A 25344-nucleotide genomic window follows, 5' to 3' on the forward strand; every position below is an offset into this window, starting at 1 on the left:
AAGGGCAGAATTTTGGAAATTGCATGTGCTGTTCTCCTGGAGCTGTGCCAAGGGAAGCCTTCTTGGTTCTGCTAAAAATCCCCCAGGCCTCCAAGATACAATTATAGGGTCCTTGATCCCTGGGGAATGGTAGAACCATATATGGTGATTTCATCAAAGCCACCACTCTTGGAGACTACGGGGACAGAGAGTTGGACACCAGGAAGAACAACTGTATCATATCTCCAGCACGGTCAAGAGAACCTTGGGGACTGAGGACATAGAGCCCCTGACCAATTTCCTTTTGAGGTTCAGCATTATCAGAATCTTTCTAAAAGGAGTGAGATACCCTTGACCCAGCACTGTTGGCAAAGAGGAATGCAAATGTAACATTCAATTTCCAGCTCTTGGGAGGCTGAGGCAGGAGGATCACTCCAGGCCAGGAGCCCAAGAGCAGCCTGGGCAACATAGCAAGACCCTGTCTCTAAAAATAAATAAATAAATAAATAATTAATTAAAAGAAATTAGCCAGGCATGGTAGCATGCACCTGTAGTCCCAGCTACATGGGAGGCTGAGATGAGGGGATCGCTAGAGCCCAGGAGTTAGAGGCTACAGAGAGCCTCAACTGCAACACTGCACTCCAGCCTAGGTAACAGAATGAGACTCTGTCTCTAAAAAATAATAATTAAATAAAAGAAAAAAGAGAAGCACTCAATTCTACCTAGTAACATACTGCCAGAAAACGTAGAGCCTGGATTACTGGTGTTCAAGGTGGAGGGCTGGCTCTGATTGGAACCCCTTAGGATGTAGCTCCCCAGAGCAAAATGTCATGCTTTGGAAACAATGGCTGCATAGGTGAGTATAAACTAGGTGTTGTCACTCAGGCACCCAAGGATGCAGCAGCTCTGCTGCACGTGCTGAACGCCCCAGAAGGGCAAGGCCACTAAACCACCAAGCACACCCTGAGTTTTTTCTCAACAGCGACCCCATGTGGCAGCAGCTAAAGCTACCGGCAAGCGGGCTGCTTCGCAGGCTTGGGGGTCCCTCTTTGCTTGGCACTGGAAGCAGAAGGCGTTTTGGAGTCTACCTCTGTGGTTCTTCGATGAAAACATGAGGGAGCATGCCCAAGGGGAAGGTGCTGGACCGCCTGGCAATGAAGAATAGCTGAGGTACCTGAGCTGTTAATTAAAACAGTAGAGAGGAACATATTTGTGGCACCCGAGCCAGCGCTCAGACAGGAGGGAAAGTATAAGTTTAAATGACACAGATTTGCATCAGGCACAAAAGGTTATGCTTCCATTCGGCCCAAACCAGTCCTGACATCCTTCCAGGCACTAAGAAAAGCAACCAGAGGAAACCTGGCAGGGGAGGCACTGCTTCGGGGGAAGACTGTGAGGCTTTGAAATTCCATCACACCCTTCTAATAATACCTCTGCATTTGCTTTTCTGTAGACAAGCTTGGAGGCCCAAACAGTCAGGCTCTGACTCTCCCCAACTACCTGAAGGGGAAAGGAATCTGTCAGCTTCCCTAAAACGGAAAAGGAAAAAGGAAAACAAAGTCAAACGGAAAAGCTAATGTTGCTTCTCATCTGTTTGAAGGCATGAGGCAGAAGAGAGACAGGTTCTGTGCACAGGCACTGTCGGACCCTGGGGAAGGAAACCTGTAGGCCCTGAGTTGGAAACTATTAAATTCAGGGAGCTTTTAATGAGCTTGAACAGCTCTTTGATGGTTGCTGATGTTAAGATGGAAATGGAGCATTTGAAAGTGTGAGCTTTCCAAGAATATGGTTTTTAGGAAGCAAGTTTCCCCCTTGCCATCCCTTCCCTTTGGGGCTATTCAAATGAGACCTCAAGTCATCATCACATCAGTGGTGAGGTTAGGGTTATAGCAACTGTAATGTGAGATCCAAAGAACCTCCAGCTCCAGCCAGTACCAGCTGCTACTCTGGGTAGAACAACAACAGCCTCACAGAGATGGACTGAGAAGGGATGGGATAAAAGGCATAAAATTAAAGACATGAGTAATAAAATCTGATGGAAGCAAACACTGCTAGCCAACCTAGCAGCTCAAATTACATTTAGCACCTCTGAGAGGGAGGGGGTAATCATAAGTAATAAATCCAGGCTCTGGAAAGAAATTATGGGCTAAATCACTTGACAATGGGTAACACCAGGGAAGTCACGGATTCACCTTCCCAGGAAAGGCTCAAGACAGTGTACAAAACCCATCGATCACACTGAGACAAATTTCACTGGGTAGGGCCCCAGGACAGTCTAGATCTGGATTCCTAAACAGCCTCTGAGCTTCTCCCAGAGCCAGAAATGTGGCAGCAGCACAGACACGCCACTAGTCCCACCATCCAGCCCAGGGATCCTTCACCCCACTGCATGGTGGCTGCTGTCCACTCCAGGAAGATCGGGCAAAGTCAATACATAGACAAGGGCTGTCTGCTTCCTGTTGTACATTTCTGTGCCGTCAGCTGAGTCCACTCCCTGCTATCAGGGATGTCACAAACAGTTCCTGAAACTTGTTCCTTCCTCAGTCTGAGGCCCTAGACATCACCTAAACCATCCTGTTATCTGCAGGTTCCTCCCATCGCCTCCCCCAGGGCCCTCTAAGTTCTCAACTCCCAGCTATTCTCACCACAGCTTAGCAGGAAAGCAATTTGATCTAATGAATTCTCACCAACCCTCAAAGGATACTCTCTTTTTAGAAGAACAAGCCAGAGAATGCAAATTATCTGCTCAATATGGGCTTTCTCAATATGTGTGGGGGAGGTCTCAGACCTCTGGCCATCCTGTGTAAGATAAACCTGGGAGAAGAGGAAGGAAAGGCTCCATCACCACCACCTCTCCCACCTCCCAGCCATCGTTCAATAGATGGAAGACTCATCCACAGCTCCATTTCTACCCCATACAGCTTCCCATCTTGAGGCAGGAACAAAAGCCCAGGTCTCCTGGCTTGGACCCATCAGTGGACAAGATCACATCTTATTATAGAGACAGGGAGGAGCTGTCTGGCATTAAGCCAAGTAAGACCCTAGAAATCCAGTCCTACTCCCAGAAGGGGGATCCCTTCTGCTTAGAGACTAAAGGGGGCCAGGAATTGGAGTTTCACATCCAGAGATCTTCAGGATCTCTGCTCCATCCCATCGCTGGACCCTGAGCAAAGCTCCCTGCAGCTTCTTGGCTGCATTCATTTTATTCATCTTCAGCAGAGGGTGCTTCGACACCCTAATTGATTGGCTTCCCCAGGTTCCTGGCTTGCTGAGGCTCTGCCTCTTTCTCAGGACCCTTCTGGCACACCCATCCCTGCTCCTAGCCCACAGCTAAGAGGGCCTCAATGAAACAGGGGCTTGGAAGTGAGGAAGGGTCCTTGTATTGCATTGCTGGAACACCTGTTTCTTCCCAAGATGCAAACTCAGTTCATAAGACGCTTGGTCATCCGAGTCCTTCCTCATACAGCAGGTCACTTGCTTCCAACTTTTTTTAGAAAGGAGGAGAAACATTACTCCCAAAAAGTCTTCAGCATGAGAGGGTTATACAGATGACAAGGACTTACAGTTTTCTTTGGTCATTATTACAGCTGGTTTAAGGAAAGAGTGGGTTCCCATTCTACCAGAATAAAACTTAAGTTGAACAGAAACTCAGAATCTTCAACATCACAGACATTTTTTTTTCTGCTCTTGGCTTTTTAGAAATGGGGAACCAATAGGAAACAAGTACATGGTCATAAACCCATCTGCTTGTCCACTGGCTTAGCATATATTGAGGGCTTCTACCTGGGGACAAAGTACAGCTGTTTTTCAATATGATACCCCAAATCTACCTGCTTCAATCAGCAATTGAATTCAACACTAAGTTCTGGAAGGACACACATGAAATGGTTAACAGTGACTGCCTGAAGCTTGGGGGTGAATGGGAGCAGAGTGAAGGGTAACTTTATCTTTTCACTCTACCTACGTCTATATTGCTGTTTGTGGTTTATGTTTGTTGGTTTGTTTGTTTTGAGACAGGGTCTCACTCACCCAGGCTGTAGGTCAGTGGCATGATCTCTGCTCACTGCAACCTTTACTTCCCAGGTTCAAGCAATTCTCCTGCCTCAGCCTCCTGAGTAGCTGGGACCAAAGGCATGCACTACCACGCCTGGCTATTGTTTGTATTTTTAGTAAAGGCAGGGTTTCACCATGTTGGCCAGGCAGGTCTCGAACTCCCGACCTCAAGCGATCTGCCTGCCTTAGCCTCCCAAAGCGTTGGGATTACAGGCGTGAGCCACCGCACCAGGCCTGTGGTTTTTCTTTTCTTCTTCTTCTTCTTCTTTTTTTTTTTTAAGACAGATTTTCACTCTTGTCGCCCAGGCTGGAGTGCAGTGGTGCCATCTCGCCTCACTGCAACCTCCACCTCCCAGGTTCAAGCGATTCTCCTGTCTCAGCCTCCCAAGTAGCTGGGATTACAGGCGCCTGCCACCACGCCCGGCTAATTTTTTGTATTTTTACTAGAGATGGGGTTTTGCCATGTTGGCCAGGCTGGTCTCAAACTCCTGACCTCAGGTGATCCACCCGCCTCAGCCTCCCAAAGTGCTGAGATTTCAGGCGTGAGCCACCACACCTGGCCAGTTTTTTCTTTTTTAAACACAGAAAATGTATTCATGGACTCCTTCAGATATCAAAGTAAATTCAGAAATGGCCAAAAAGCAAAAAGAAGTGAATGCTTTCAACATCATCATCCAGGCTCAGCAGGTTTCTGGTGGAGGCTGAGATCTGGGAGATGAGCTAAGTGGGAAGGTGACCTCTTCACAGCGACAGAACAGTCCAGAACAGACCCAGGCATTCAAAGTTCTCCCCAAGGCTGGACACTGCTCAGTCCCTCTCACTGGTCTCTTCCAGGTTTCTGCCCCTGAAGGTCAAAAGCCTCCAAAGCTCCAGCCAGCTCCTCTCGACTTAATCACTGGCAGCCCTCAGGACTTGAGCAGCAGGTGTGTGCCTTAAGGTCACCTCACCCCAGGTGACCCTCTCACCTGAGAGGTATCCAGGAAAGGCAGTGGTATTTTACCTCATTCCAGCATCCCTCAAAGCATTCTCAGGTTAAAGATGGGAACTTTCCCCAGCAGGGAGGCCTGAATAGCTTCTGAAGAGCCCCGTGGCAGACACAGAGGTCAGATTTTCGCCAATCCATTCAAATGGACTGGGCTCCCCTCTCTCCTCTACCTTGGTAGAACACAGAAAAGGGAGCTTGGCAGCCGAAGGAGCCGCCAAGACTTTCCCTGTCACCTCATTAATCACCAGCTGCCAGTGCCCACTTACCTGCAGATGTAATTTGTCTTGCAGGAGTCCTGCAAATTCAAACAGTTGGGCTTCTCCCTCTCTTCATAGGAGCACACAGGCACGATGGTCTGTCGCCTCCGCTCTGTGCAGGCGATGTCCCGGCAGGAGCAGAAGAGCATTCCGTAGCTGTGCTTGGCCGGGACCTTGTCAAAGAACTGCCGGAGGGCCTTGTGGCACTTGCGGCGGTTGCAGACATCATTGGACACGCTGGTGGTGCACGGGGTGATGTACGCCGATCTGTACTTCTTGCAAATGTCGTCGAGGTTGCAGGCCTTCGCTGCATCCAGGCAGTTGTTCCCTTTGGGAATGTGCTCCACTGCAAATGCAGAGAAAGACAGGCATGGTCACAGTGCTCGGCTCTGTGTTCTCACCTACTCTGTTTTAATTGAGATCCTGCCATTTATCTGGCATTGCCAGCGGCTCTAGAACTTAATGAGTTTTGAAGCTAATAACTTAATGACTTCATGACAAGAGAAAGTGCTAGGAGTACAAATACCAGGAGTCTACAGCAGCACAAAAGCCCCTAATATTCCCACAGATGTAGAATTAGGAGGTGCTAGGTGAGGCCAAAACTCGGGCACCTGCCCCACTACATGCAAATGAGGCAACAGGAGAATAAGCTTCCAGCCCCTGGTTAGTAAACTGAAATTAGGATAAAAGAAAAAAACAACAAATTATATACTTGTTCATGATATGCTGAATGCAAGTATAATTGCCATACAATCCTCCAAGAATGTAATTATGTAATAAATGCACATAGTACATGCTAATTACTATATGATTACACAGTAATTACATGGTTATTTGAGCCCAGAAGACAAAATATTATGCCAGATTCTCTAAACAGGAAGAAGCCACCACAACGAAGCTGTATTTAAATTTTAGCTCGCAGGGCGTTGGAAGAAAACCAGGATAAATCACATAAAAATCTGCAAACCTCTCAATTATCACTTAACTCACCACAGACAACACGTGGGCTCTATGAGTACTGAGGTTCTAGATTAGAAAAATTCAGCTTGTATTTTGAATAGAATTTCAATGGGCTCCCGGAAGCTCACAGAGCATATGCTGCCTTCTGCCCAAGCCCTGTGCACTCACACCACCAGGGAAGCCAGTGCTGTCCACACTGCCTGCTCTGTGCTGTCCACACCGCCTGCCCTCTGCTGTCTGCAGCGAGAGCATGGTGGAGGCAGGGCCCACTCGGTGCCTGGGCAGGCAGGCCAAGGCCAAGCCCAACAGCGAGGTTAAAGGATGAATGGACAACAAGAATTCAGCCCCGTCCCCAATAGAGGGATGTTTCTGCAGGGAGAGGGAAGTGATGGAAAAAACCTTCCAGAAACAACATATAAGGTGGTCCATGGAGTAGTGATGATGAGGTGTAGTAGTGATTCTCTGGAGCGGGCAGGGAGGTGTTGGACAAGCACTGCACAGCTGTGGGATGAGACACCCCGGCAAGCTCCTCCTCAGGCCTTAGCCCCTTCATGGATTCTATGACCTCCTTTCTCATTCTGCTTATGTGCCCCCAGTTGATAGGGGCCAGGAAGGTTAGGAAATGACAAAAGGCGAAAGAATTGACAAGAGAGAAGGCACAGTTCGGTTAGGTAGGACTGAAAGATAGGGCAGTGCATTTGCTGCACGTCTAAAAGGCACACGGTCTATTATTCAGCCTTAGAAAAAGAAGGGAATCCTCCAATGCGTAACATGGATAAACCTCGAGGACATTATGCTACGTGAAATAAACCAGTCACAGGAGGACAAATACTGCCTGATTCCACGTGTAGGAGGAATCTAAAATAGTCAAACTCAAAGAAGCGGAGAGTGGAATGATGGTTGCCAGGGGCTGGAGAAGAAAATGAAAAAAAAAAATGGGGAGTTGCTCTTCAAAGGGAATAAAGTTTGAGTCATGCAAGATGAATAAGTTCTAGAGATCTGCTCTATAACACTGTGCCGATTGTTATCAATATTCTATTGTACACTTAAAACTTTGTTAAGAGGGTAGATTGCATGCAAAATGTTCTTGCTACGATTAAAAATATTGTACATAAATAGACAAAGGGCACACAGAGCAAGTCCAACATTTTAGGAAAAGAACAATTCTCCCTGTTCTACTGAAGATGCGTCTTGCTTTCAGAAAACCCATATGTAAATATCTGAAATCACACCATTATTCCCTGGCGCCATGAGTCATATTTTATTGTGCTCTTGGTTCATGTGTCTTCCTGTGACATCAGAGTCCAAGAAATTTGCTGTAGAAGGCAATAAGCAAGACAGGAGCCCTTCTTGGGTGTGGAGTACAGGAAGTTGGCAGCTGCACATCCATCCCAGCTTTAACAAGCACACCTGGTACTGTTTCTCCATCTCGCTCTTTCTATGCCTGCTCCTCTCTAGCTCCTCTATTTCCACACTCAGGCTTCTCAGGACTCAGGAGTGAAGTAGTCACCATGTGCCCTGACAGGGCCACCAGGGCCTCTGGGCCTTGGTGACACTTCTAGCCTTCTCCTCTTTTGAGACTTCTAATATTTTGCTATTGAGCCCAAGGGCAGTGATTTATATTCTTGAAAGTCAACAGTTCTCTAGATTTCTAAATTATGCATTTTTGATGATAATCTAAAACAAATTAATATGACCATATTCTGGATCAGACTTTTAAGGCTAGGTACTGGTACACAATTTCACTACCTACACTTAACATTTGTATTGATATTGAATGGCACTTTATAATCTCTGGCTAAAAGGGAAAGAACAGAGACACAGAGCTAGATTAATACTTCAAGGAAGTGGTCAGTGAGATAAGAACTAACAGTTCAAATGGAGGAAAATGCCTGAAGAATCGAGTCAATACATGGCACCCAGTAATACAGGCCTGCCAAACTCAAAAGAACCCATGGAGAAGCCGAGCACTACATTCAGACTGTAAGCACCAATTTAGTTTCAGCAAAATAATGTTATCTCTTACACTCAATTAATGTTATTAGCCTGCATTTCATTGTTTTCAAAGTTCTGTTTGTATTTATGTGTGTTGTCTTCATAGTTGTGTAAAAGCCAAGAATAAGAGCTTACAGTTTTATGTTTATAAGTTTCAAATAGCATCATAATAAAAATAATGAAAGTCAACACGTAACATCTAGGAAATTTATTTTTCTCTGTAAGGAGTCCACAAGCTTATACACAGGCTTAAAAAAAAAATGGCCTAGTGTGCCAGGTGCGGTGGCTCACGCCTGTAATCCCAGCACTTTGAGAGGCCGAGGTGGACCCATCACAAGGTCAGGAGATCGAGACCACCCTGGCTAACACAGTGAAACCCCGTCTCTATTAAAAATACAAAAACATTAGCCAGGCTTGGTGGCGGGTGCCTGTAGTCCCAGCTACTTGGGAGGCTGAGGCAGGAGAATGGCGTGAACCTGGGAGGCAGAGCTTGCAGTGAGCCAAGATTGTGCCACTGCACTCCAGCCTGGGGGACAGAGTGAGACTCTGTCTCAAAAAAAAAAAAAAAAAAAAAAAAATTGGCCTAGGTTATACCTTCTTTGTTATAATAATACCTTTTTAAAGTTGTTAAAACTACATATGCTGTTAAGGTTTTCCTCTTAATGTTATTAGAAAAGCAGTATTTTTTTAAAAAGGCTTTGTACAAAGTTGGAACAGGGTGAATCATTTTATGTCTAAACCAATTGCTCAAAGTTTACTTCATATAGCAGTAGGTGTGACTTAGCCTCACTTTCTACTGATTCTATTTTCATCTATATATAATTCTTGCCAGAGCACCATCTCCTTACATTATTTCAGAGCCTGTGACAAATTCTAGAATCCGCAACCTGGAGTATTCAAAGGGGAAAAAACTATTAATTCATAGCTCACAGGTGAACATCTGACTTCCTTTTTATTTCAGATTCTCATTCACACAAAATATTTTTATAACCTTTCCGAACTTGACATTTGAGGTCAGCATTACCCAAATACCAGAACTGAACAAAGACAAAAGAAGAAAATAATAGACTGATATTGCTTACGAATACAGATGCAACAATATTCCCCAAACTTTAGTAAACTGTATTTAGCAATATCTTAAAAGGCTAATGCATCGTGACCAACTTGGGTTTATCTCAAGAATGCAAGGTTAGTTTAATATTTAAAAATATATGTAATTCACCACACTAACAGAATACAGTAGGAAAACCACATATTTCATTAAAGAAAAATCATTCAATAAATTTCAATACTCATCCATGATAGAAAAAAGTTCAGCAAATTAAGAATAGAAAAGAATCTCCTCAATCTGATACAGAGCAGCTATGAAAAACCTATAACTAAAGTCATATTTCATAGTCAAATACTAAGATCAAGAACAAAGGATTCCCCTTTTACTGCTTATAGTCAATGTTGTATTGGATGTCCTATACATCTCTAAAGAATCTACAAAACAACTACTAGAAATAATAAGTGAGTTTAGCGGTCACAGGGTACAAATATACAAAAAGTAATTGTACTTTGAAAAATACATACTATTTTTATTGATACATAGTGTTTGCACACATTTATAAGGCATATGTGATTTTTCCTTAATGCATAAAATGTGTAATGATCAAGTCAGAGTATTTAGGATTTTTTTGAGTCTACAAGCTTCATTTTTAAGAGTTTTATTTGTAATTAGCAAATAATAATTATATATATAATGAAGTAAAATGTGATGCTTTGATATATGTTTAATGTTATAGAATGACTAAATCAAGCTAATTAACATAGCCATCACTTTCATATGTTAGCTGCAAAAAAATTAGAAAATGAAATTTTAAAAAATAGTTTTATTTACAGCAGGATCAATGAATAAAAAAAAAGCACTTAAAACGAATATAACAAAAGACATGCAAGACCTCTACACTGAAAACTAAAAACACTGCTAATAAAAATTGAAGACCTGATAAATGGAAATATATACCATGTTCATGGATCAAAATACTCAATACTTTATGATTATTGAGGCTCAATATTATTAAAACTTAATAGCTTATATAGTTTTAACAACTTTAAAAAGACAACTAATATTATTACAACAAAGAAGGTATATACTAGGCCAATTTTTTAAACTCATATATAAGCTTATAGACAATTATCTCCAAATCGTAAAATGTTTTGAAATTGTCAAGCAGATTCTAAAGCTTATATGGAAATGCAAAGGACACAGAATAACTAAAGCAATTGGAACAAGGAAAACAAAGTTGAAGGATTCACACTAACCTTTCTCAAGGTTTACTATAAAGCTTAAGTTATCAAGATAGTGTGGTACAGTATAGGCATAGACAAATTGAACAATGGAAAAGAAGAGAGAACTCATAAATATCCCACACATCTACAGTCATTTGATTTTTTTGAAAGCAACACTGAAGAAATCCAATGGGGGAAGAGAGTCTTTTCAACATACGATACTAGAATAATTGGATAATAATTTTTAAAAAAGAAAAACCCAAATAAAACAAAAAACCTCAATCCCTACTTCACACCATACACAAAAACTAATGTAATATGGATCACAGACTTAAACATAAAAGCTAAAATCATAAAGCTTTTAGAAGAAACATAAGATAATCTTGGAGCTAGACAAATATTTCTGAGACAGGACCGCAGAAAGCAATAACCATAAAAGATAAAAGGTTGGTAAGGTAGCGTTCATCAAAATTAAAAACTTCTGGTCACAAAAGACACTGCTAAGAAAATGAATAGACAAACCACAGACTGGAGAAAATATTCACAAAACATAACGTCTGACAAAGGACTGGTATCTAAAATATATTAAAAATGCCCAAATCTCAATATAAGAAAACAACCCAATTAAACATGGGCCAAATCTTTGAACAGACACTTCACAGAATAAGATAAATGAATGGCCAAGTAGCATCTGAAATGTGTTCAACATCATTAGTTATCAGAGAAATGCAAAATGAAACCACAATGAGATACACTCTACACTCACCACAATGGTTAAAATTTGACATCAAATGTTATTTAACAAAATGTGATGTTCCTAGAATTCTCATACATTGTTGGTGGGAATGGAAAATGGTTCAACCACTGTGGAAAAACGTTCGGTAGCTTTTTATAAAACTAAACATACAATTACCCTATGGCCCAGAAATTCTACTTTTAGGTTTTTATCCAAGAGAACTTGAACATATGTCCACAAAAGACTTGGACAAGAATATTATACCAGCATATTGATAATAATCAAAACTGGAGACAGCCCATGTATCCATCAATAGGAAAATGGCTCAACAAACTGTGATCTATCCACAGTTATCCACGTGGACTGCTACTCAGAAATAAGAAGAGATGAACTGTTGATACACAAAATAGCATCGATGAATCTCAAAAAATAAAAATAAAAGACTACACACAGAAGTACGCACAGTATGATTATATATGTAGTTCGGGAATAGGCAAAACTAATTTACGATTTTTAAAATATTAAAAGACTGGCTGCTTCCAGGGAATGGGGGTGAGGATTGGCTAGGAAGGAATAAGAGATAACTTTCTGGGGGTGATGGTAATGTTCTCTACCTTGATAACGGCTTGTGTTGCACAGTTTGGGCCAAAACTCAGAGATAGTATGCTTAAGGTTTGTGCCTATGTAAACATTATCTCAAAAGGAAAAAAAAAAAAAGGCCAGGCACAGTGGCTCATGCTTGTAATCCCAGCACTTTGGGAGGCTGAGGTGGGAGGATTGCTTGAGACCAGAAGATCGAGACCAGCTTGAGCAATATAAGGAGGCACTGTCGCTACAAAAATATTTAAAAATCACCCAGGCATGGTGGCATGTGCCTGTAGTCCTAGCTACTCGGGAGGCTGAGGTGGGAGGATTACTTGAGCCCAGAAGGTCAAGGCTGCAGTGAGCCATGATCCACACCACTGCACTCCAGCCTGGGTGACAAGAGCGAAACTGCGTCTCAAAGAACAAACAAACAAACAACAACAAAACACAAAAAGAAACAGCCTAAACAAATATTGAACCCTGGTTAGTCATATGTGTGCTGAAGCGTTTAGGGGCAGTATATTCATAAATGAATTTTAAAAACTTAGAGGACGGACATACGGGCGCTCATACAGCACATTCAGATGTGAATATGGAATCCAGGTGCTGAGTATATGCATCAACCATATTTTTTTTCCACTGTTCTGTATGTTCGAAAATGTTCATAATAAAATATTGGAAAAAATAAATTCATGCCTACCTTATTATTACTCTTTTCAAAAAGTTTCACACGGGCAATTGTGCACGGCACATGGGAAATCACTCTTGGCCCCTCCCCTCCTTTCGCCCGCTAACTTAGTCCCTCACAAATCCACCTGCAGCTCTCTCCGGGGCCCTGATGCTGCGGATCCTACTGCAATGAAGTTCAAAATAAACACTGCTGAAATCACAGGATATATAAATTAGGGTTGAGTTTTCACCCGGTAAGAAGATTGATCCTCTATATCTATTGAATGGATCCCCCAGTGCACGAAAATACTACCTCAATGACTTGAGGGCACAGGGAGGAGAGGGGAGAATGATTCAATTTACACCCTTGGAGTCAAAGCCAGCCCTCCATCAGCTCACACACCGCACGGAGGATCAGGAGCCCGCCTGTGTTTTACGGTCTGGGCACAAGCGCCTTCTCGCCTGCGTGGGAAGGCTTCTGAACAGCTTTACCATAACTCTAACTGCCATCCTCTCCACAGCTCATTTTAGAGCTCAGCATTAAAATGTTGCTTTCTCCCCTCCCCTCCCCCTCTAATCTCTCCCTCCATCTGCTGTTATTCATTCTTTAACTTGGTGGAATGTCTGGGACGCTGTCTGAATGGGAAGTATTCTCAGAATGAACGCTGTTTACTAGAAATCCTTTTTTCTTGGGGGAGTGCGTATGCGAGTGGGTTGTGCTCAGCTAATGTGCTCCTCTCCAGCCTCGGCTCTGTATTACGGAGAATGCCATTTAACCAGATTTTCACTTCAAATTCCACACAGCCATGTTGTTACTTCGCAGGTTCCGTATTGCTTTCTTTACCATCATTCTAAGCCTCTCTGGCTGTGATCACATCTGGTGGTGACTTGTTTCTTGTTTTCTTGGCCATGGGAGGTATAACATTCATGGCAACCCGAGGGTGAGATCCCAAAACCTAGGATAAAAAGGGTCAGGTGCTGCTGAAGGAGCCATGGATTAGGAGTGAGGAGCATCTGGGTTTTAAATGTGGTCCAATCATCTGAGCGTTTTCGTACAAGTCAGCTTTCCCCCCATGGGCGTCAGTTTCCCTATTTGTGAGATGATATATCTAAGGTCCCTTCAAGCCTTAAGGCTCTTTGATTTGATGGTTCTAATATAATCTGCCTTTTCTGACTATAACGTCACATATTTAGAATAAAATGTGGTGATGAGGGACAGAATGTAAAACCCCAGCCAGAGGGTCTATGCACTTGAAGGCGCTGGCCTCTCCGCGGTCTGCTGCTCCAAAGGAGTACACGGACCAGTGATTTCAGCCCTGACCTGCAGGCAGAGCAAATGTAAAAGGTCCCTCCAACACAGCGAGATGTGGAAGTGTCAGGGATGAATTATGTAATGGGAGAAGCTTTCATATTCTAAATTCCTCTGGAGCAAGGAACTGCCTTTATCTCAAATACAATCCTCACACTGTCCCAAGTAAGAGGCTATCAGTGTGGCCAGCAGCCCTGATTATTTACACTTAGAAAATGCCACCGTTATTGGCAAACACCAGGGCCAGCTAACCAGTTGAAACGATTCAGGATGCAACACAGATGCAAGCAACTAGAAATCCATTTCTATAGATTATGAGGTAGAATAAAACAGTAAATATATTAAAATCTGCATGGCCTGCAAGAGATATGATTTACGAAGCAAAAATTCACAAGACAATAAAAGAACGTTTGTTTGCACATGCTTGCCAATTTCTGGGTATCTTTCTGCCTTTCTTTTTAAGGCTGCAGAATTGAATTCACAACTTGTTTCCTCTTTTTCTTTCTGACTTGATTAATTACTATGTTAATATAACTACTGTTCTTCTTCTAATAGGCTCCCTCTAATGTGTTTTCCCAGAAAATTAAAAAATGGGTAAAAGATGCCAAATCTTCACAGGTGTAGGCAAACTTTTCTGGAAGCTCACAGTGACAGTCTGGGCTTCTGATATCCACACGGATCGTATGGTAAATTTGATCACACAGGTTGTGACCCTTGTAACTGATCCTTCAAGAGCTTGGCTTTTTCCAGCTAGGGTGCTAAAAATTACATTTAAAAAGCACATGTTGGCTGTTTGGAACCCATTTTGTCATTCGTACACTGTTTCAGACATATTGTATTACATGATGATGAAATTCCTCCTAGTTCTGTTTTTTCATACCTTACACAACTACATTAAGCTGCAAGCCATACCCAAGTTTTCTCTGGGGCTCACAGTGACTGAATTATTTTGAATACCTGTAAGTTTGCAAATAATTCTTTGGTCTGGTAAAGACAGTTCCCCTTGTTAACCACAAGTCATGGGCTAGCCTTATCCATTAGCGCTTCCATTTCCTTAATGCACATTCTGTCGCTTGCCTGCACCCTCTGCTGTGCAAACCTTAAAAAATTGGATGTCTCCTGTAAGTGGTGTGCAAGTCACATGCTTGCTGCTGCACAATGATTAATAGTGCTGTCCCAGAAAATGGGATCATTACATTTTTAATTAACCTTTCCAACCTCCTCCACCTTTTCCTTTTGTTATACATCGGATCTCTGAAGTTTTCTACTTGTTTGTGTTCAACCAGCTTTGAAACAAAGGCATGAAAAATGGTTGCAGATGATACAGGAGTTGATGCTTCAGGTGAGACGCCTGGTAAGGTGTAGTGCCTCATTGTACATCAGATGGAGGGACAGGCGTTTGGAACTTGGTGGCTGGGTTCCCACCTAATTTTTGTTTTGGCAGCTTAGCGTTATTTAATGGCCTTGGCTACCAGGAAACTGGCTTTTAAAAATCTCTTTCAACCTAATTATAATTACGGTGTATAAATCATACAATGATCAATTATAAAAATCTCGGGTTCATAAATATTTAACTTAGCATTTAAATCCACACTGCAGGAGTGCATGAAATTTCTGAGCCTGTCTCTTCGCAAACAACTGCTTTATTACAGTTCCACTGCCAATTACTGAAAACCGAATCAAGTTTGTCTTACCACACACTCAGGCACATATTTGAGCATAATGCCTTTCTGTGTATTAAGATGGCACAATTTAGTTATTTCTAAAATATGCATGTCTCCCATTAAAAAGATATTTTGCAAAGACTTCTATCGCCATCTTTTAATTCCTCAAGTATAGAGAGGCACAATTATAATATTAGACATAAAAACACTCATTAAAATGTATTTTATCTAATGTAAGATTGATTCCAAGATAATTGGGGTCAGATTTGTTTGGAAAATGTATTGTGACATGAGCAAATGGTGATGCAAAGAGGAAATGATCTTCTAGGAGGACTCAAGCAAAACAGCTAAATATTTTTCAGCAAAATCATAAAACCATAATTGGATTTCAATTTAGTAATAGTCAGTCTAAGACAGGCCATTTTTAATAATCTAATTATGTGTTCAGGGCCTACCCAGAACTCTACAACGGCTACAGAACTATTAATTGTACTCAATCCTGTTGCATCTTCAACCATGAAATTTGCTATTACATGTAGGACTGGCTCTCAGTTATGGATACTTTTTTTTCCCCCAATCTCAGATAATCTTTATAACATCCCAAAATGCCTATTCGTTTAATTTTCTAAAGTGAAATCTTTTAATGACTTTCTCTGGACCAGAAAAAATAGCTCAGATTTGTGGTCCTTCTACAGACAAAATTCACAATGAGATCTACAAACATTTCCCCTGTTTTTATGAAGGCACAGAGAGCAGCCCTTGCTTTTGTCTGATTTTCATTAATTAAAGGTATTTAATTGCTAACATCTCATTAGCAGTAAAATTAATGAGCACTTCAACTACAGGAAAAGATCTGCATGATAATATAAACCTAACTCATTTTATGGGGTACAAACTGTAGCTCCACTAATATTTAGCCTGTGCGAGCTCCACTGATATTTAGCTATTTCAACAGTAAAAGGCTAAACATGTCTTCAAAACCGACGCTGCTTCTCCCCAGAGAAAACAACAAATGTGAGCCAGCCGAGTAACAAAGAATCCAAAACCCCCCTCTTCCCCCTCCGCTTTCCACCAGTGTATTGCCATGGAGAAGACTAATTGGAAGAGAAATATGGAGTGATTTGTTTTTAACAATTTTCTAAGTTGCTATTAAATAAAAAGGTATCCTTAAAATAATGTGTATGCACTTGTCAACTAGCATACCCAGCTTTCAGATTATCTCTGTGTGTGCCGTGCTGAGTAGCTAGTCAACACTTGTCCCAAAGAGGCTGCCAGTGCTTGGGACATTTCACGGAACTCTTTCCTGGAAGCCTGAGGCATGTTGTTTGGAATCCCTGAGCAACATCCAGTCCCCTGCATTGAGGATGGGACTTTAAAAGCCAAATATCATTTAGCACTAAGTGTGATGAATAAAGGAGGCCATGATGTTGGACAATACTCAGGAGTAGAAAATAAGGAATGAATATATGTAAGGATTTTTTCCTGTGGGTGACTGAGATGTCAGCTCTGAAAATAATCATTGGCTTTCCCAAAAAGCCATCGCGCCAAAGATGGTCCAGGAATAAGTGTTTCGCTTCTCAAGGTGACTACTTTGAAGGAGAATATTCATTTGAATGTATGTGTTCTTCGTAGGCTCATTATCCATAGTCACACTGTACATTTGCTCTGTTCCTCCCAACAGCTAGAGCAAAAAGATGCCACCAGAAGGCAGGCTACAGGTCCGAATGGCACTTCTACTACACAATCTACAAACATTGTTCTGGCCTCGGTATGCATAGAGAGAAGGAAAAGCATACATTCTAAAGCCAAAGAATCAGCTGAAACAATGAAAAATGAAGAGGCTGAAGATCCTATTAAGTAGCCTAGATGATGCTGAGATAATAATGAATCATTGATGATGTCGGCGGTTGTCAGGGCCCTCACAGTGTGGATTTCAGCAAAGATAAGCTAAATATCAGGTCTTTATTTTTAGTTAAAGAGCATAAAATTCAATGCCTTTCCTCCCACGAGCCTATTTACATACCTGCTGTGCTACCTATTTGCCTTCACCTGCTTCCCAATTAATACCCCATTAAGCCACTCCACCTGCAGTGGCTTTTACCGTCACCACAGCCCTGCAACCATCACTCATCTGCTACAGCTCAATTGTTTCTTCTGGAAAGATAAACAAAAGCTGCATGAATAATAATTGCAGTGCTTCACATTTACAGGGTTCTTAAAAGACAGTAGCCAAAAGCTTGGCCAGTTTGTGAGAAGAGAGCCAGGAGCTGGGCAGAAAGTCTACAGTAAATGGAGCTGCACTCAAGAGGACCAAGGAAGAAGAAATGTCCATCTTAATAGTCAGATATGTGAATTCTGGGCTCTGTGTGTGTATTTATTATTATTATTATTTTTGAGATGGAGTCTCGCTCTGTTGCCCAGGCTAGAGTGCAACGGTACGATCTTGGCTCACTGCAACCTCCACTTCCAGGGTTCAAGCAATTCTCCTGCCTCAGCCTTCCCAGTAGCTGGGATTACGGATGCCCAACACTACACCTGGCTAATTTTTTGTATTTTTAGTAGAGATGGGGTTTCTCCACGTTGGTCAGGCTGGTCTCAAACTCCTGACCTTGTGATCTATCCGCCTCAGCCTCCCAAAGTGCTGGGATTACAGGCCTGAGTCACCGTGCCCGGCCTGTATGTATTTTTTAATGGTGTTTTGCTTCATTCATGAAGGTGCTTCCTGTCCCATTGGGTTAATAAAACTTTGTTTGGTTAAGGGCTTTTTGGTCACCTACTAGTACATTATTTCTCGTTCATGGAAACAGGTTTTAAGTGTTCCAAAACCAAAATTTGGTTCCTTCAGTGACCAAGCCTGGCCACCATCTGAAAATGTGTATTTTTACACAACTTCCAGGCACTTCCGATGATCAGACTTGGAATTCGCTGACTTTCTGTAGGTTAAACCTTTCTTTTTATACCCACCTGCACTCTTCCTTATTTTCTTACTAAATCCCGGCTTTCTATTTGATTTTCAGGAATGTGGTCCTTAAGAGCTGCCTGCTAGTGGACAGTATATTCCGTCCTCATTCCATGAAGATCTTGTTGACAGGAAGGTTTTCTTTGCCCATGTTTTATGTGTGACTTCATAATTAAGGCTAGACTAGATTTACCAGGGGGCCCTAGAACACATACTTCCAAGGTAGATTAAAACAAAGCAAGATGGTAGGAACCACCCCCCCCACCCAACACACACCTTCACAACTGCCCCACCAACCCACCATGGTCTCTCATGAGCTTGAGACAAAGGAAGAACAAAAGAACTGGCGGCTCAGCTGCATGCCTCAGTGAGCCTTCATGTTTTATTTTAATGGAGTGTTGGTGAGTCTTCCTGTTCATTTTGTTTTGAGCTTTAAATTGGTTCCAATACATTCACACACTTGCTCTTCAAGCCCTGGTATAACTCTTGTTAGATTCCCATTGGAAGGACGACACCAGTTAGCTGAAGAATGAAGTTTAAGCCCCAGAATTTTTACATTAAAATTCCTTAGTCAGGACCTCCATTGCATCTCTGCAGCTTAATCTGCCACTCTGTCTCCCACAGGAATTGCGGAGTAAATTCAGCAGTATTCTCGTGGTGTTGGGCACCAAGCCACCTCTCCACAGGAGGTGCTCTTCCACCTGGCTCCTGTCCATCGACTGTGGCTGAGAGTTTGCTGAGGCAGGTAGAAGCAGGTGAGTAATCCAGCACTCTCAGGTTACTTCTATAGGATGGTGCAAAAGTACTTGTGGTTTTTGCCATTACTTTTGCACCAACCTAATAGAACGTGGCATTCCTGAGCTTTTCACACAAGCATGTTGGTTTTGGGGTTGTTGTGTCCCTGATTACATGAGCACTACATCAAATAAGATCCCAGGGCTAAATGAGAACAAGCCTAGCATCCAGAACTGACATTTCCACCTAGCTATTTGCTCAATAAAAAGTAGGTTTAGGTAAAATGCATGCATTCTACCAAGGACTCCAGGCTTCAAAGTGTGCCTTTTCTAATAGAGATTTGGACTTGTACACTAGCTAGTTTTTGTGAGAAACGCTTGCTTGAATGGTTCCATTTAAGCATGTGTGAGGCTGAAGCTGAATGTGAGTGTTGGGGTCAAGATGATTCCCTCGCTTTGTGCCTGGAGAGATCAGAATCACATTCAGCACAAGTGCCTGGGCTCAGTCCAGCTGCTAATGCTTCCTGCAGCACCCCGGGACATGACAGAGGGCAAGGGTGCCCCTTTGGGTAGGGCATTCAGGGATGAGAGGAATGAGGACTACTGGCCTCAGAATGGCCAGCCATGCTGCCCTTCAGTGGGGAAGCGATAGAGGGCTGACAGCAGCAGTGGATTCCTGCTCCATCGGAGCACAGCCTGGGTCCCTGTCCTTGCACTAAATGGATGAGGCTCTCTATTGCAGGAGGTCCCATTTTAAGACACACAAAGACTTATACGAAGCCAGATTTCTGTGATTTAGCATTCTCACCATGATATTGCCAACACAGATACTAATTAGCCTTTTACCCTTTGGCCTTCAAAAAGTGAATGATAAATGGTTCCTGAGAATTTCTCCTGGTGTGTCTAGAGCTGCCTCCAGTGCCAGGAAAGATTGGGCAATCTTCTTCCCATGGCATTAGCTAATGAACTGAACCAAGAGAACCTAGAGAGTCCTAAGGTAGGAAATATGGTAGAATAGTTCCTAAGGTAGAAGTGTGAAGGTGGAAGTGGGGACTGGCTTGACTCAGGAAGGAAACCGGCATTTACAAGGACTGTAGTGAGACTTCCGGGAAGTTCTTGAATAAAAACAAAATGGAAGTCCAGTGGCTTTTTTGTGGAGGGCAAGGCTTTCTCAGAGTTTCTGTTTGATCCATTATGTGAAACAGATGATCTCCAATGGCAGATTTACGAGCTACTAGTTTAACTGAAAGGAAATCCATCCCTTAGAATCTTCTGCAAGCCTTCAAGTACTGCACATGAGAAGTTCTATTTGATAGTATAAGTGGGACCATATTTAGTGATGTTTGGAGATTGAAATGGTAGTGGTTGAAGTGTATGCGGTTCAAAGATTTGGCTTAGAAATAAATTTGTAAAAAAATTGAAAATTAAATGTGGCATTAGGAAAGACAGGTGAAATAGCATAATTTCACAGAAAGCCAAAGTTCTGGAAATCTAACATATACTCTGAAATTGGTAATTCATTTCTGGTATGAGGTCTGCATGTTAGAAAGAAAAAAAAATGTCTAAATCTATTTCTTGACACCAGCAAGTGGTCCCCTTTGTGTGCTAAAGACTTCTTTAAACTGTCAATAACTCAGGAGTGCTTCCGCATTTGAGAGAGAATAGAAAGGAAATTATAAATGTGATTACAAGCCCTACATGGTCTTCTAAGGAAAGGAATCACAATCACCTGCTGAAGCTGAACACTGCAGAGGGGGAAAAGATATCTACAGGAGATTAGTGTGTCAGTAAATGCATAAAGTTCAGAAGTCCCACATATTTGACATTTGAAGAACAAAGCTATGCATCAATGTCCTGGCACAGATCGATCAAACAGAATGCTACTGCTGAAAACCTAATAGTATGATGGTAATAATGTAGCCATAAAACCTCTAGTCTATAATTGACTGCTTCCACTTGAAGCTAACATGTCTAAAACAGTGACTAATGTTCACGTAAAGATTTCACTTGTGTTGAATGACAGTTACACCTCACACGATTCAGTAAATGGCTTGCGCCGGATAATGGCCCAGGGACAGACACCAAGGTGGAGAGGGAGAGTATATCCCAAAATGAACAATGCAGGTACATGATGTTTAAATGTGGGTCTCGGGTATGTTTCTTCTTGGCCACCTCCTTTAGATGTGATGAGGCTGCCACTTTCTGACAAAGTAACTCAATTAGAAATGTAAGAGGCTGCAAAGTCCAGCACCATTATAGCAAGCTCCTCAGGGCATCCAGGTCTTAGTTGCGAGCTTTGTTTAGTGAGCCTAGTACTATTAATCACATTCCTGTACCTTGAGAGTATATGCTCTGCCTCCTGGCAATGAGTAACTAGAGGCAGGGAAACCGAGGGGGTTGGGGGAGAGATGGGGAAACAGCATTCACAGATTTTGGACCTCTGTCCTCTTCTTTTTTTGGGGGGGGGGGGGACGGGAAGCAGAGTCTTGCTCTGTCACCCAGGCTGGAATGCAGTGGTGCAATCTCGGCTCACTGCAACCTCCGCCTCCCGGGTTCAAGCGAGTCTCCTGCCTCAGCCTCCTGAGTAGCTGGGATTACAGGCACCCGCCACCATGCCTGGCTAGTTTTTGTATTTTTAGTAGAGACGGGGTTTTGCCAAGTTGTCCAGGCTGGTCTCAAACTCCTGACCTCAGGGGATCCACCCGTCTCAGCCTCCCAAATTGCTGGGATTACAGGCATAAGCCACCGTGCCCGACCTCTTTTTTTTTAAGCTCTAAGAACATCTGTGAATGCTAGGTGCCAGGCTGGTAAATAAGTTGGTTAGGCAGATCTTCTTAGACAAGAGATGTGTAGCTGGGCTGTTAGCAATGAGAATTGAAGTTTGAAAGGAAAGCTTATTGCTGTTGCTAGATGACCAAACAAAAGATTACTTACCTCTTGGCACAAATTCAGAGCTTTCCATTAGTACGAATGGTTGCTCAATGGACGTGGACCAAGCAGTGCAGGATTATTCATTGTGGACATTTGTCACAAGTACATTGATCAACAATGCCCCGCCATGCAGCAGGAGAGAAAAATGGTTGTGTTTGTTATACACATCTCGGTATTTTGGTGTGTTGTGTTTTAATCTCAAAGGAGGTTTTGCCTGCACTCCTTGAAAGCCACTTCCACTCTGGTCATGTTTAATTTCAAAATATGAGAATTCTCGTTTCCCCTTCAACAAATAGGAGAAAAGCCCTGTGCATCTTTCAGTTCACAGTCCTGAGTTAAAGCCCTTTTATAAGTTGGATTCAAGTAAAATAAAGTCATCTGTGGATTTCATTTTCACAAAAATCCCCAAGACCTTTCCGTGCTCCAAAATGTTATTTGCAAATTTCAGCGTTTCGGTTAGCCAGTAATTGTTTATTACCAAAAGTAGAAATGTGTCCCCACACTGTAAGGTTCATTGTAACTAAAAATTTTAATTAATATGTCTGGTAGCTTCTAATGGACTTTGCGTGTACATCAGATTGCTTTGTGCCCTTTGATATATACTTAAAGGTAATTGGGTAGTCTAACTGATGTATTTTTAAAGAGCAAACTATTGATTAATAATGTTTCAGTATTAATATAACCACTTTGTGTGGATCAAGAAACATCAACAGTAGAAAACCCATATTTATCTACAAATTAACAACTCTATATAGATCTGTTACTTTAAGCTAAATGAGGTGCATCCACTCATTACATTCCAACAGGGACTAGACTCCTCATAATAAAGATTAAAGCTGAAATTGGCCTTATTTTTCCACTGCATGAAATGAATGCTATTCACGACTTCATGCCCTATTGCAGCTGAAGAATAGTTGCAGTAAAGCACAGGTCCACTTCCCACTCTGACGGGCCAGTATTTTTAATGCTTTACTTGATGAAAACACTCCATATTTTGGGAGCTTTAATTGCTGCCAGTGCTGAACAGAATGAAATAAGAAATGATTGTGCCATACAGGATGGAGGTGGGGACGATCCCAGCTTTGTCCCTACTTAAAACCAGTTGTACGGTTCATATACTCCAAGTGTATGTTCACTCAAATTGAATTACTACAAAGAGGGAAAGCTGGAGTATTTCAGAGACTTGTGATGAACCATTTCCTGAGGCTGGGTTTTAGGATACTGGGCAGAGCACTTCTCAAACAAACTGGAACTGTCAGTTCAATTTTTTTTTAATTAAAAAAAAAAAAAAGGACCTAGAAGGCTTGAAGACTCTACTACAGAGGTGGTTGGTTTAAATAAAATTCCTTGGTTGTCTTTAGTATAGGATGACAGATACCCTAACCTCCAGGCAGTCTGTGTAAACAACTGTCTGAGTGCCCAAGACAATCTACAAACAGCAGCAATGGCAGTTGCCCAAGCCAAATTTCTGAAAGGGTCACTTTGCTCTGAGCCGATGACAAAATATCCATACATTGCAACTGCTACCTGAATGTTATTTAGATTTATGGAGAGAGAAAAAGATACCAGCTGGCAGGGTTCCTTGTCCTAGTTTAATTCATTCTCTCTCTCTCCCATGCAATGAACATGGCGAATTTAACTCTAACTCTCTAACAAGCTGGAAGAGCCACAGATGGGAAATTAACATACAGAGAACTAAGAAATTTGCAGGGGGTCACACCATGAAATTATCAGTGACCTTAGAAGGGGGCTGTAATATAAGGCTCAAGTATCCTGGTCCTAGGCCAATGTTCTCTCCACTCTAATGTGTTATGACCTGCAAGTGTCGACGGCTTTGCTAAAAGAGGTGTGCTGGCCTAAATGTTCTTTGTCACTGCTCGGTTTGGTAGAACATCTGAATAGAGGCTCTGAATGACATCCCATTAAACTAGTGATGCTTAAATTTTTTTGAGCATAACAGTCCCCTGGGGAGCTTGCATCTGACTCCCACATAGACTGATTTAGTGAGTTGGTCTGAGGTGAGACCTTGAAATCTGCATTTTAACACACTTTGCACGTGATTCTGCTAGACCATGTTTTAAGAAATATTGTACTGCTGAAAGAAAATGACTTTCTAGAAAGCTAAGTTCATTAATGAGATAGAGATATATTTTCTGTATATAAAAGCACAGGATAGCACAATAATAATCTAAGTTATAACAAGTATGTTTCAATAATTCTATCACATTAACTCATTCATTCATTCATAGTGTTTACTAACATGCCAGGCCATATAAATTTTGACCCTATATTCCAAACTACACATTGAAATTCAATTCAAGCTAGTGAATATTAACTAAACAAATGATATGGGATATAAATGCTGTGCTAGTTACCTATGAGGAATACGAGACAATGTCAGCTAAGCAAAACGTACTCCTTTCTTGTTTAAAACTAAAGAAGCAAATACACCCAAGGAATGATATAGATATCATAATATTCATAATTTATATGTATGAATTGACAAATACTATCAGCTGGCAAAGAATGAACTACTTAAAAACAGCCCTGTGACAACTGAGTATTCCCTTGAAAAAAAATTAGATTCATAAGGTATCCGTACATGAAAATAAATTCTAAATAAATTAACAAATTAAAATGTGAAAAACAAAATGTTAAAACTTTTAGAAGAAAACATAGGAGATTACGATTTTGAGATAGTAAAGCAATTTTTAAACAAGACATATAATACCTCCACACCATAAAGAAAAGACTGATAAATTAATCACATTAAGGTTAAAATTTTGGCCAAGGTTGGTGGCACACACTTGTAATCCCAGCACTTTGGGAGGCTGAGGAGGGCGGATCATCTGAGGTCAGGAGTTCGAGACCAACCTGGTCAACATGACAAAACCCCATCTCTACTAAAAATACAAAAATTAGCCGGGCATGGTGGCGCGCACCTGTAGTCCCAGCTACTCGGGAGGCTGAGACAGGAGAATCACTTGAACCCGGGAGGTGGAGGTTGCAGTGAGTTGAGATCGTGCCACTGCACTCCAGCCTGGGCGACAGAACAAGACTCTGTCTCAAAAAAAAAAAAGATTAAAAACTTACAACAACAACAACAAAAAATTCTAAAGACAAAGTAAAAAGATAAGCCACAGCCTAGGAAAAGATAGATGGACTCACAAAGTGACAAAATAATGATTTCCAGAAATCACATAGAACTCCTATGAATCAATATGAAGGAGAGAAATATGAGGAGCTAATCAATA

The 25344-nt window shown here is 41.9% G+C and overlaps 1 protein-coding gene across 12 annotated transcripts in view; it reads right to left on the reverse strand.

The window, feature by feature from the left end:
• GFRA1 (GDNF family receptor alpha 1) overlaps positions 1-25344 on the reverse strand; it is a 211643-nt gene that overhangs the window by 57453 nt on the left and 128846 nt on the right. For all 12 annotated transcript variants that reach the window (XM_063710530.1, XM_055352064.2, XM_063710532.1 and 9 more), the window contains one exon: positions 5284-5620. In XM_063710530.1, coding sequence (XP_063566600.1) covers positions 5284-5620 — 337 coding nt within the window. The remainder of the gene's footprint in view (positions 1-5283; positions 5621-25344) is intronic.

The sequence above is a fragment of the Gorilla gorilla genome, chromosome 8 (genome assembly GCF_029281585.2).
Source record: "Gorilla gorilla gorilla isolate KB3781 chromosome 8, NHGRI_mGorGor1-v2.1_pri, whole genome shotgun sequence".
Taxonomy (NCBI): Eukaryota; Metazoa; Chordata; class Mammalia; order Primates; family Hominidae; genus Gorilla; species Gorilla gorilla.